This window comes from Trichoplusia ni, chromosome 23 (assembly GCF_003590095.1).
Source record: "Trichoplusia ni isolate ovarian cell line Hi5 chromosome 23, tn1, whole genome shotgun sequence".
Taxonomy (NCBI): Eukaryota; Metazoa; Arthropoda; class Insecta; order Lepidoptera; family Noctuidae; genus Trichoplusia; species Trichoplusia ni.
Window position 1 is genome coordinate 271,988 of NC_039500.1, and position 13,335 is coordinate 285,322.

Sequence of the window (13,335 nt, forward strand, 5' to 3'; positions counted from 1 at the left end):
TCAAACCCATTTACTTATAGATAGGTAAATAAACAAGAATCTATTGCGTTGTCATTCGTTTAACTTATTTGTTCATCTTTATCCTTGTGAAAATAATGTCTTAAAAATAAATTTCTCACGTGTTACCCAATATTCCCATTCCATGTCCTGTATAAGGCCTAATAATAATATCATTATTTGTACTGTCATAGTTATTACTATTATTTTTTCCAATAAAACAAAACGGCTTCTTATTTCATCCCTAGTTGAGAATGCTAACAAGAAAACAATTGATTAGTAGTCAGAAACAAACTGCAACAACTTGAGCATAAATGAGAACAAATCTAAAAAATGCCAGAAAAGCTTTATAATAAAAAATAAAACACAGCGGTCAAAAGTACTTCTAAAATAAATACAAATAACGTTTAGTTTATTTTATGAAGCAATCGATTTGGCCCACGTGGGTTCGATCGGGTCCCCAATACTCTCGATAAAGATGAAATACGGTCGGGACTCAGATTACAACAATAAATATTACTGAAAATATGCTGTGTATCATAACATCCAGTCGACCGCTCTCCGGAGATTGCTTTTATATAATAAACTCGAATCATGTTGTAAACTGTTACTATAGGGAACAAGTCAGGGAATTTGCATCTGCTTTCTGAATTTTATATTCGTTTAAAAGGTCCCGGGATGCGTAACAGGGACTGTACCAACTGAAGTAAAAAATATGAAAGGGCGTTGTATTTTTACACACGTGATAATATCTATTTTACTCAATTTACTGTTTTACAATCTAAGGTATTCAACGACTGTAATCTAATAATCTCTTAAAATGATCATTTAATTTCTCATTTATTAACAATTCAAATATTTTCGTTTTTGTGTGTAAAAACTCACCCCTACAGCTTTGAAATGGCTCTACTGATTTGAATCAAACTCAATCCGTTTGGAAACTGTGATGCCACAGATAGACAGACACGTAAAACTTATTAGATCCCGAAACCGTATTTTAGCGTCGGAGGTTAAAAAGTATTGTACTAAGAGGACAATATACCTATGTACATACGTACCATACATACCTTTTCTTGTTTCAGGTTATATTCTACATTTAATTTTGACTTGTGAGACGGTGGACGGATTTGTCCGACCTACTGGCGAAACCCACCGAAATGCTTCTCCGATCCCTGCTACCGGAGATACATATATCTGTACGTATTTCAATAATTGTCAATATAACATTCAGAACGTCTGCCTACAAAGTACAACTATTACGGGCGGGCCTATTGGTCTAGTGGTTAGCGACCCTGACTGCTATACCGGAGGTCGTGGGTTCGATTCCCGCCCAGGACAACTGTTGTGTGATGAGCATGATCATTTGTTCGGGTGTCTGGGTGTAATTTATCTATAATATGTATGTATTTAGAAATATATAAGTAAGTTTATCAGTTGTCTGGTTACCAAAACACAAGCTCTGCTTAGCTTGGGATCAGATAACCGTGTGTGAGTTGTCCCAGGATATTATATATTATATTATATTATATTATATATATTATATTACATATGCAATATTCCATGAAATCCCCGATAAATGTGTAAATGTTACGCAAGACATAGAAATACCTAGAATTGTCGGGGCTTATTCCAAGTAGTAGGCATTACAAACCACTTACGTAGCAGCTGAACTAGACTATAATTGTATCTGACGTCACCATTCCAGACAAATGCCACTTGTTGCAGTAAATACATAACTGAGCATTTATCCTCCTTAACGGAAAAACAGCATCCATTAGAGTATTCTCATGGATACCTACTTAGTAAAGGTAGTGGGTGGTGTCAGACTTTTAATGACTAAAAATGAAGAGCCTTGTAAGACCTCCTGGTTTGGTTGATGCGTGGCAACGCGTAGCTATACATCATGCACCTATTTCCATGATGCCTAATGTGATTAAAGAATGATGGCTAAAGAACCGTCAGTTAATAAGTATTTGGAACGAAATATTAAAAAGAAGTACGCAACTGTAAATGAATAGAGATTAACAATGAAATAAAAAAATGTGAAAATATATCGGTCCATTTTAGTAGTAATTTACATTTATCATAATATCCATTTGAATAAACCAAAAACTAAATTAAACTGAAAACGGAACTAGAACACGTCCAAATTAACAGCTTCTTGGAAAAAGATAATAGAAAGAAATTTTAAAAATATGTATTTCTTTTTAGTAGTATATTATAATAACAAACAGTCAACACCATATATTGTAATGATATAGAAACATAATTAGATAGAGTAACAACCATTAAATAAGTTTATCGCTAAATAGCTGCGATTCCCTTAACTGCAAACTATGACAAAAATTATATCAAAAGTATAATTATTTATACATTTTTACCATGAGCATTTTATGTGGTACTAAAATGAATAACAAAGGCATTTTTAAACTAGCATTGTAAAATTATAAATATGATTTTCCATAAGATTGACCGTTAATTACCAACCATGTTTGCACTGGCCTACATATTACCCTTGCTTTAGTAAGTCAATATATAATTGTTTATTTCAAATTAATATTTCGTATTCGTTAATAAGTGTTCTACGCTTTTCAGTACAAATGTTCTAGCCGGTGTCGTACTGCAAGATCATTCCGATGAAGGGCCTCTCATTCTAACACCGTATATTGAGATAGGAGAAACAGAGAAAGCGAAACACCTCTCCGCGGTCGACCCGAGCCTGTTCGCCGGCGTCAACAGTCATGCTGGGTACTTCACCGTTAACAAGACACATTACTGGAACTTGTTCTTCTGGTACTTCCCCGCTCAAGTTCCTTCAGAGGACGCACCATTGCTTGTTTGGCTGCAAGGTGGACCAGGGGGCTCTTCCCTATTCGGGCTCTTTTATGAAATAGGTCCTTTTAGAACTGATGGAAATACAGGTAAATAGATATCCTAGATCCCTTTTGACACCTACAAAATGAATAAATAAACAATATTGTCACTTATTCTCACATTTCAGTTGAAAAACGACCAATTCATTGGGGAATAGACTATTCGTTGATATTTATTGACAACCCAGTTCATACTGGCTTCAGTTTCTCGAATGGTAGTGATTACGCTACCGATGAAGATATGGTAAGTATCCATACTAATGTTATGAATGCAAAAGTATCTCTGTCGGTCTGTCGGTCTCGCTTTCACGCAAAATTACACTACTGAAGCGATTGTAATGAAATTTGGTACACAGAGAGTATTTTGTTTTTTATAGTGTCTCGTGATAATTTGTACGCATATTGGGTAGATCTGAGAATCGGGCAACATCAATTTTTTATACCCCCATTTTCTTTTATTCCTTCGAACTCATTTGTGTGACAACATAACGATTGCCGAGTCAGCGAGTTATTATATATTATAGACGCAAAAAATTGCAGGGACGGCAAATTTTATTCTGACATTCCAACGGAAAAGGGATCCACCGGGAACTGATGTCCATGCGGACGGAGTCCGGACGGAGGCGGAACAAAAGATACATACCCGAATGGGCATTTTAGGTTTTCCTGTCTTATATATATTCCAGATCGGTGCTGCTCTTCTGAGCTTCATGCAACAGTTCCTTGAAGTGTTCCCTGAATTAAGACGAGCGCCTCTATTTCTGTCGGGAGAATCTTACGCAGGGAAATACATTCCGGCATTTGGACATTACATTCATAACAACCAAGAAAAGTCGAAGCCAATTAATCTAAAAGTAAGATTATTTTAGAACACCTATTATCTTCCTTTTCACATATTTTTAAAACGTTGCACTTAGTACTATAACAATTTTATACGATTTCGAAACTCGAAAATTGGTAAAGGTACATGTTACCGCAGTTTCCCTTCGGAAACACTCACCAGCCATCTTTTAAACTTTATAATACTTACATTTTGTTATCAACTTAGGGGTTAGCTATCGGGAGCGGCTGGACAGACCCACCGACAATGCTGCACTACTCAGAATTCAGCTTGCAAGTTGGGTTGTTAGACCAACTGCAGGCTGACGAACTACATCAGATGGAGGAGGAAGCTAGAAAACATTGGAAAGAGGGGAATTTTCAAGAATATGCAAAGGTAGTTGCTATTTTAAATTTAAAACAGTGTAACTTAGATGAGGCTCCCAGACATAAGATAAAAGAACCTTTACAAAAAAAATAAAAAAAAAACAAGCGACTCCCGCAGTAATTAATAAAATTCTTGTGTCGCGTGGGATTTAGTTCACAAATAAAATCTTTGGCTTTGGTCTCATAAACATGCAAGTCACATGCACAAAAACACACAGACCCTGTTACGGATCTTTTACTGCTTTACGATGGTAATTTATTTCAGCTTTCTGAGAAAATGGCACCTTATTTGCAAAAAACTGCAGAGGTTAATGTTTACAACTATCTGGCATCACTTAAACTTGCACCTCCTAATAATGAAATAACAATATTTTTAAACAAGCCTCAAGTACAGAGCGCTCTCCACGTAAAGAAAATGGAATACAAAATGTTAAATAATAATGTCTACATGTATCTATACGATGACCTGTACAAAACAGTGAAACCTTGGTTGGAGGAACTCTTGGAACACTATGCTGTTATGTGTTACAAGTAAGTATTACCATAACATTCTACACGAATAAGTCTAATTGAATACTCTTTTTTTGAACTATTGTTTATCAAAATTTTTGAAACTGTATATTTTCATTCTTAAGCTACGGACATAGAGAAGGAGGATATAGCTAATTATGAATAATGCTTTTTTCAATTTGTTTGTCTTGTTCCAATAAAACTGTTCTCGTATACTGCTACTTCTTTGCTGTTCTAGTGGACAACTGGACGTGATTGTTGCTTACGCACTATCGGTACACACCCACCGAAGTCTGAAGTGGTCGGGAGCCGATGGCTACCTAAACGCTAGGAGGGTTCCTGTATACGATGCGAAAAATGAAAACATTGCATTGTGAGTAACATTTTTATTAATTATTGAAGTGATGAAATAACACAAGCAGCATCGTTGAAATTAGCAGATTGTTTATTTCGTTTTCATTGACACTATCTGTATTCTATAACTCTAACAAAGCAGCATGTACATAAACCATGGCATTGTCCTGATACAGTTACGTGAAGACAAATGGGAGCTTCGTAGATGCGATGGTGCGAGGAGCTGGTCACATGGTTCCCGCTGACCAGCCGGAGGCCGCCAAGCAGATGATTGACTGGTTCATTAATAAATACAAGTAACACAATTATTTATATCATTCCAATAATAAATATCACGTCCATGAGCAGTGTTTAACTTTACTACCCTTACTATCGTATCCGTCACTTTCGCCGTCCTTTAAACCTCAGCTCATATAAAAATACCAAACCCGACAAACAGTACCCAATCAGTAGTAAAATAAACACAGGGAAAATTTCTGTGAGCTTAATCGGATGGTACAAGGGTGGTCTCCCAGGTGGACAGAATTTACGCTGACGACGAAACATATCTCTTACTTTCTTTTCTAAGACGCCAGAGGTATCAACGGCAAACAAAAACCGATTTATTGGTTGAAGTAGAACAGAACCGCGACGGAATATGAACGTTCTAAGTGTTTTAATTAACGGTTCTTTCAATTTATACAAGGCTGGGTTACACCATTTGTCAATTAACTTGTATTGATACAAGAAAAAATAAAGGTCAGTCATTGCTGTAAATTTCCTGTTATTTTTATCGTATACGAGACTTTGTAAGCAATTGTATCTACTCCCACAATTGACATATCTGGGGAAATACAATGTTTCTAAGGATTCCTCGTTTAAGATAGGCTGAAATTTGAGAATCTCCTCTATACTTTGCGGCTCATAAGTTCGAAACGGTTGAGTAGTCACGCTGTACAGGTTGGTCTGAAACACGAATGGGAATATAAAAGACGCGTACAGTAGTGCTCCCACGATGAGCGACCGCGACCATCCGGGACGTGTGTTCCGAGCCATGCTCTTGTTTAAGAAGTATCCGAACACTGTCAGAATATCGAGGAAAACGTCTTTTTCTCTTCTGGGAAAAATTGATAGGTAAGACACAGCTAGACAGAATGATATAAATAATAAAGCCAGTAAGACAAAAGTGAACTGAGCGTCCTGTGACACTGAAACCCACTGTCTAATTATGGCAGCATGGGGCAGAATAATTGATACGCGGTCAACTCTCCACGGATTGGAATACGAAAAGTTTCCTGTATAAAACGGCTTCACCGAAAGCCCCCCAAAAACACCTTCTGCTTCATTCCTCACTATTCTTTGTGCTAAACTTATGGTAAAATTTTCTTGAGCCTCACCGTATTTATTCAATGCTACGGTAGGGTATACATCAATATTAATTCCACTGTAATTCTTAAACAAACTCATGACATATTGCTCCATTCCCACGGTCTCCATTTCTTGGCGCACATATGGCCACGCGTTGTGGTAAATTAATGTAAAATTACAGTTACGGATGCCTCCGTATTTCAGGAATGGCAAACTGCTCTTGTCTCGATATATAGAACATCGAGATACTAAAGTTAGATATTTGTCTTGCACACAATTACTTGGTGAAGTTATATTGTACATGTAAATAGCAAAGTCAGCGTCTATCTGCGAAATTATAGTGACATTATACAGAACATTGTATTTGTGAAGGGTTTTCGTCATTCTTTCCAAACTATCGTTTTCCAAATCTTGCATCACTATAACAAAACTCGCAGTGGGGTTCCAGAATGGATCTAAGGTCATATTTGCTAACCCATTTTCCAGTTCTTGAAAATTCTTACATATTATAATATAAATGTTGTTTTTGATTATTCTAGTTTCCCACGAGAACTTTCTCGAAACAATTCGTATATTTTCCTTATTGTGTAAAGCAGATAATTTCAGATCACCGCTGTCGTTGACCACAGTCACGTCTCTGCGTCGGCTCAAGTTTTTGAAGTCAATTCCTTCTATTATTTTGATGACACAAGTCGTCAGGTGGTCCATGTTGTGTGCATTATCCACTTTGATTAAAGCACTTCCTTCTGCAAATCTTAAACTGATAGTCGTGAAAATAATTAAACCCAACATTTTATCATACAATAGTTTCTGACTCAACATAGGAAGGTTGTGACTTTATATAACACTAATCAATACCTACCTCAAAGCATTATCGTCGGAGGACGAAAGGCTTTTAACTTACATGCTGATAACATCATTAAAACATGTGTATCACAAAGAAATCCAAACCTGGGTTAGTCTAAACCAATATATGAGAGATGGATCGTCCAACTGTGTTGCAGTATTGCACATTCAATACCTTACGATTTCTAGAGCGATTATAATTTATCTACTTTTTGAGCATAAAAATGTCTTCTTCATCTACATTTGAAATGTAATTACAGTTACACTGTAAAACTTAATTAAAAACTAGCCACCTGCCCCGGCTTTGCATAGGTACAATGCTAATAATATATGCACTACAGAATCTCATTACGTCATACGCAGACACGGAAGATTTACTCCCTTGATTCATTCATTTACACTTCACAAAAACATACTTTTACATACACACAAGCACACACGCGCACACACATACGCATACAAACACAGCATACTTATACACATCCTCACATCTAATTGTAATAATTTGTTCCGTATTGCGTATCCTAGTTTAAGTTAAATAATTGTTTTATTTTCATCTGTTTTATATTTCCTATCTTTTAAATTTTACTGTATTGTTTAAAAATAATCTTACTTTACTAACTAAAAATAATGTTATAAGAACTACCCCCAGATACAAGCGTCCAGCTTAGTTTGGGGACCACTGTTAATAAATGTAATGAAAATTTTAATTTTTAAAACAATAAATTTTATTCTTATTCTTTTTAGGGTTCCGTACGTCTGAATACAAAAACGGAACCCTTATAGGATCACTCGTGTGTCTGTCCGTCGCTTACAGTCAATTATCTCCGAATCTATTAGACCGATTAAGTTGAAATTTGGTACACATATCAATTCCTGTGACCCAAACACAGAAGTGTGACGTGAGCAGATGAAATCTATATATGGGGGGTCATTTTTTGGGGGAAGGGGAAAATTAAAAAAAAAATTGAAAACTGCATCGTGTGGCATATCAAATGAAAGGTCTTGTTGAGAAGATCTTAAATGTATTTTTTTGTAATTTTAAAATAAATAGTTTCCAAGTTATTCAAGAAAATAGACGAAAATTGATCATTCCCCCCCCCCTATCTCCGAAACTACTGAACCTAAAATTTTGAAAAAAATACAGAAATTAGTTTTCTCCTTATAGATTATAGGAAAACCTATAAAAGTCCATGATATTAAAATAACATGGTAAATCACTCAATATTGTGCGTACCAACTTACACTTGCAGGTGGAATGTGTGGGAGAACATATTTTTTAACTCCTATGTTATTTTTCTTTAACCTTTATGTACGGAACCCTCAGAATCGCGAGCAAACTCGCATTTGACCCGTTTTTCTTTTTTTAATTTGATAAGGATTCATACCGTCGTCGCATCGTGCATCGTAACAAAAAAAAATAATACAGTCATTTAACACCGTTATAGGACTTTTTATGGTCAATACATTAAAAACCTATATAATTAACTATGTTTCTCTACTAAATTATTCATGACTTCAAATAAAAACTTCGTCTTGAGTCACTAGATCTAGGTATTAAAAAAGTTTTAAAAATTTAAGCATTCAATGGGATATAGGAGCAGAGTAAGCGACTTTGTTTTATAACAGGTAACACGAAATTTTGCGACGCCATTCTAAATCCAATATGGTGGATCATCCAAGATAGAGGAAATTGAGACGTAAGATCCGATAGGTCATCTTTCCGTTCATCGTTAGGCTCGAAGCTCTCTGGTCAAGAATACGTAAACCTTAAGTATTGTAAAGACATTAGAAGGTGACGAGATGGACTGTTCAAAATTAATCTGCAAATGACCTTGCAACTATGATGACCTTGAATGAGATGAACAGACTCGGAGACCAAGGCAGCGATAATCGAAAATTTCATCATTTTTATTCAACGAAGGACATTAGCTAGTATTTTCAATTCTAAATATAGCCAAATTACTTCCTAAGACAACTTTCTTGGTATATTTCTACTATCTTCTTTTTTTATATATACATATATGTCGGTGACCTGTTAATTCCTAGCCTAATCTGGACATAATAAAACATTTTTCAGTTCTTGATACTTCTTACAAATTATAATATAAATGTTATTTTTGATTATTCCCTATTTCCCACGGGAACTTTCTCAACACAATTCGTATATTTTCCTTATTGTGTAAAGCAGATAATTTCAGATCACCGCTGTCGTTGACCACAGACACGTCTCTATGTCGGCTCAAGTTTTTGAAGTCAATCCCTTCCATTATTTTGATGACACAAGTCGTCAGCTGGTCTATGTTGTGTGCATTATCTACTTTGATCAAAGCACTTCCTACTGCTAATCTTCAACTGAATGACATAGAAATACTAAATATTTTTATGACAATTAATTTATCCACCAGTAATCTGAACATGTCTTCTAGATAGAATAAGAATGGAAAAAATAAACTATGGAAGTGACTAAGTCTGAAAACTTGTGACTCAAATAAGGATGGTTGTGTTTTTATATAACTTTAAAACATTAATGAATACCTACTCTTAAACTATCTTTGGAGGGTAAAAGGCTTTTAACGGTATAGGCTTTTAACTTACAAACCGATAAAATCATTCAAACGCGTGTTTTTAGTTTATTTCTTCACTGACTTATCACAATAGCGTAAGTTACACGCATAAATACCTGATGTGAGACGCAGTGTCGTGTCTCCCTCTCTTGACGTTTCGGCTGCATACGTTCTATTTATAAACTAACTGCAACTCGTCTATGCCCAATCTCCGCCACGTCCCCAACATTTCGTTGTTACATTACAAGTCCTATCCTCAATATTTTTTCAATAAGCCTGATGCCAATACAGAACGCGCTTAAAGTTAAATAAAAGTCAGTATTTAAAATGTTTTATTTCAACTTTTGAAACATTTAAATATCAATAACTCTGGTTGCGCGATTCACAAATGTAATTTTTAGTTAGAGGAATCCTCAAGAAACTCAGTAAGTCACAATTTAAGAAATAAAACTACAATTATTTGAATACTTTATTATAGTAACACTTTAGTTTGCTACAACATCTTTGCCGTAAAAATATGATACAATAAAGGAAACAAAAAAACAAGGGAATCTTTAATTCTTACTACATTAAATATTTGTCATTCTACAAAGAGAAATGGGCCAAAAATTTAACCCTTAGACACTCCTTTTCTTACTTATGATCCGGTTAAAGTTGCGCTGTTCACGCTTACATTTTACTATCTTTATAACTGGTAAATGATTAAAATAATTTTAAATATTATAATACCAGTTATAAAGGTTAACTTACCGGAGCTGCCTCAGTTCATGTATGTATTCAATGTTTAAGATAATAATAAAACATTTTTAATTTTTTTTAATTTAATTTTAATTTAATTTAATTTTTTAATTTAATTTAATTTAAAAGGTTGCTACCGCGATCCATACAACTAGAATTTAATGATTAGAGAATTATCATTAATGCAATCAAAAGCTTTGCATAATAAATGCCTATGACATCCTGTGATCCCCCAAAAGCCAGTAAGCTGTGAGACAATAATTTGACCGAGGCCCCACCGACTTTTTATTTGTCTTCACAAATTCTAAAAAGTTTGTAAAGTTAAGCAGGTAGTGTTTGAATCTTCATACTTATGTAAGCTCAACTTCGAAGAGATAGTGTGAGGAGCTGGTCAAAAGGTGCCCTGCCATCAAGCCGACATTTACTGGTTCATTAACACATAAAAGTAACCCAATCCTAAAGACTTAATTTGATGTTAATGAATATTATATCTATGTGCAGTGTTTACGTATGCTACCCTTAGCAACGTATCCCTCACTACCGCGGTCCTCCAAACCTTAGCTCATATAAAAATACCAAAGCAGACAAACAGTACCCAATCACTAGCAAAATAAACACAGGGCGAAACTCTATTAACTTCACCGGAACGTGTACGGGTGGCCTCCCAGGTGGACAGAATCCACGCTGACGATTATATATATCTTGTATAATTTTTGTAAGAACACCAGAAGCTTGGACATGAAGCCAAAAGCGATCCGTAGGTCGAAGCAAAACCGAACCGCGACGAAATACAAACGTTCTATATAGTTTAACTACCGGATCATTCAATCTATATAGGGCTGGATTGCACCACTTGTCGATCAATTGGTATTTATGCAAAAGGAAATAAAAATCGGACGTTACTGTAAACTTGTTATATGTTTTATCGCTAACGAGTTTTTGTAAGCAACTATATCTGTTCCCACAATCAACATATCCAGGAAATTTATACTTTCCTGCGTATTCGCCGTGTAAGTGAGGCTGAAATTTAAGAATCTCTTTTATGGTTTGTGGCTCATAACTTCGAGATGGTTGAGTGGTCACGCTGCATAGGCTGGTCTGTAGCGCGAACGGAAATATAAAAGACGCGTACAGTAGTGCTCCCACGATGAGCGACCGCGACCATCCGGGACGTGTGTTCCGAGCCATGCTCTTGTTTAAGAAGTATCCGAACACTGTCAGAATATCGAGGAAAACGTCGTTTCCACTTCTTGTAAATATTGATAGTGATGACACAGCTACACAAAATGATACAAATAATAAAGCTAGTAAGACAAATGTGAGCTGAGCGTCCTGCGACAATGCGGCCCACTGTCTGATCATAACCCCATGGGAAAGAATAAATGACTCGTGGTCAATCGACCACGGGCTGGAATACGAAAAGTTTCCCGTATAAGTCGGCTTCACCGAAAGCCCCCCAAAAACACCTTCCGCTTCATTCCTGGCTATTCGTTGGATTAAATTAGCAAAATAGTTATCTTTAATCACACCAGCTTGATTAAATTTTGAACTACGTTCCAAATCAATATTTACACCTTTATATTTTTGAATAAGGTGTACGAAGTATAGCTCAATTCCTTTGGTCCTTTTATTCCAATTCACGTATGGCCATTCATTATGGGTAATTAGCCTAAAATTACAGTTACGGATGCCTCCGTATTTCAGGAATGGCAAACTGCTCTTGTCTCGATATATAGAACATCGAGATACTAAAGTTAGATATTTGTCTTGCACACAATTACTTGGTGATGTTATATTGTACATGTAAATGGCAAAGTCAGCGTCTATCTGCGAAATTATAGTGACATTATACAGAACATTGTATTTGTGAAGGGTTTTCGTCATTCTTTCCAAACTATCGTTTTCCAAATCTTGCATCACTATAACAAAACTCGCAGTGGGGTTCCAGAATGGATCTGAAGTCATATTTGCTAACCCATTCTCCAGTTCTTGATCATCTTTACATGTTATAATATAAACTTTATTGTAAATGAATCTAGTTTCCCACGAGAACTTTCTCGTAACAATGCGTATATTTTCCTTATTGTGTAAAGCAGATAATTTCAGATCACCGCTGTCGTTAACCACAGTCACGTCTCTGTGTCGGCTCAAGTTTTTGAAGTCAATTCCTTCCATTATTTTGATGACACAAGTCGTCAGCTGGTCCATGTTGTGTGCATTATCTACTTTGATTAAATAACTTAATACTGCTGATCTTATATTGATTGACATATAAATGATCAATCCCGCCAGTATTTTCAACATGACTTCTAGATGTAATAAGTGTGGTAACTAAAAGTATGGTAGAGACAAAGACTGAGTCAATAACAGGAAAGTTGTGATTTTATATATGTAACTTTATAACATTAATCAATACCTTTAAAACAAAATCGTCGGCGGGCGAAAGGCTTTCGACCTGATAAAATCATTAAAACATGTGTTTGAAGTTTATTAGTTTACTTACCATAATGGAACGTTTAAGCTATCTTAGTTTTTAATTGTGCTTTGACTTCAGTAAGATTTTAGGCCTTAATTGTTGCGATTCTCGTCGTACCTATCGAAAAAATGTGATAACTCAAACCTTCCATCGCATAAACAGGATAGCAAATTGGCCTTAATTTTACTCGTAGTAATAAATAACATAGAATAATAATAGAGTTTTTCAATCCCCACTCAATTTCAAGCGGTTAAACTGGACTAGGTCAAGTTATACAACAATAAAAAAATACATTTTAATTGTATCTCGATATGTGTACCAACAAAGCTAGAAAAACCCTAGACCCCATCAACTACTGATATAATACATTATTTACAAATGCGACGACAATGAAATGAATTAACATGTACAGCATGTTTAA

General features: G+C 35.5%; 1 protein-coding gene across 1 annotated transcript; it reads left to right on the top strand.

Moving 5' to 3' along the window:
• The first annotated feature begins 2,421 nt into the window (after window positions 1-2,421).
• LOC113504746 (probable serine carboxypeptidase CPVL) lies at window positions 2,422-5,340 on the top strand. The gene is made up of 8 exons (XM_026887174.1): window positions 2,422-2,520; window positions 2,593-2,918; window positions 2,999-3,114; window positions 3,557-3,724; window positions 3,919-4,086; window positions 4,342-4,607; window positions 4,825-4,959; window positions 5,117-5,340. Exons 1-8 carry the CDS (start codon window positions 2,486-2,488, stop codon window positions 5,238-5,240), a joined length of 1,338 nt encoding a protein of 445 aa, XP_026742975.1. The 5' UTR covers window positions 2,422-2,485; the 3' UTR covers window positions 5,241-5,340.
• The last annotated feature ends 7,995 nt before the right edge of the window (window positions 5,341-13,335 follow it).

Excerpts from the sequence above, each read along its gene's own strand:
- LOC113504746 (XM_026887174.1), top strand. The coding sequence starts at position 2,486 with ATGTTTGCACTGGCCTACATATTACCCTTGCTTTA. Across the intron at positions 3,725-3,918 it reads CGAAGCCAATTAATCTAAAA|GGGTTAGCTATCGGGAGCGG; the intron begins GTAAGATTATTT and ends TTATCAACTTAG. Across the intron at positions 4,608-4,824 it reads TATGCTGTTATGTGTTACAA|TGGACAACTGGACGTGATTG; the intron begins GTAAGTATTACC and ends TTGCTGTTCTAG.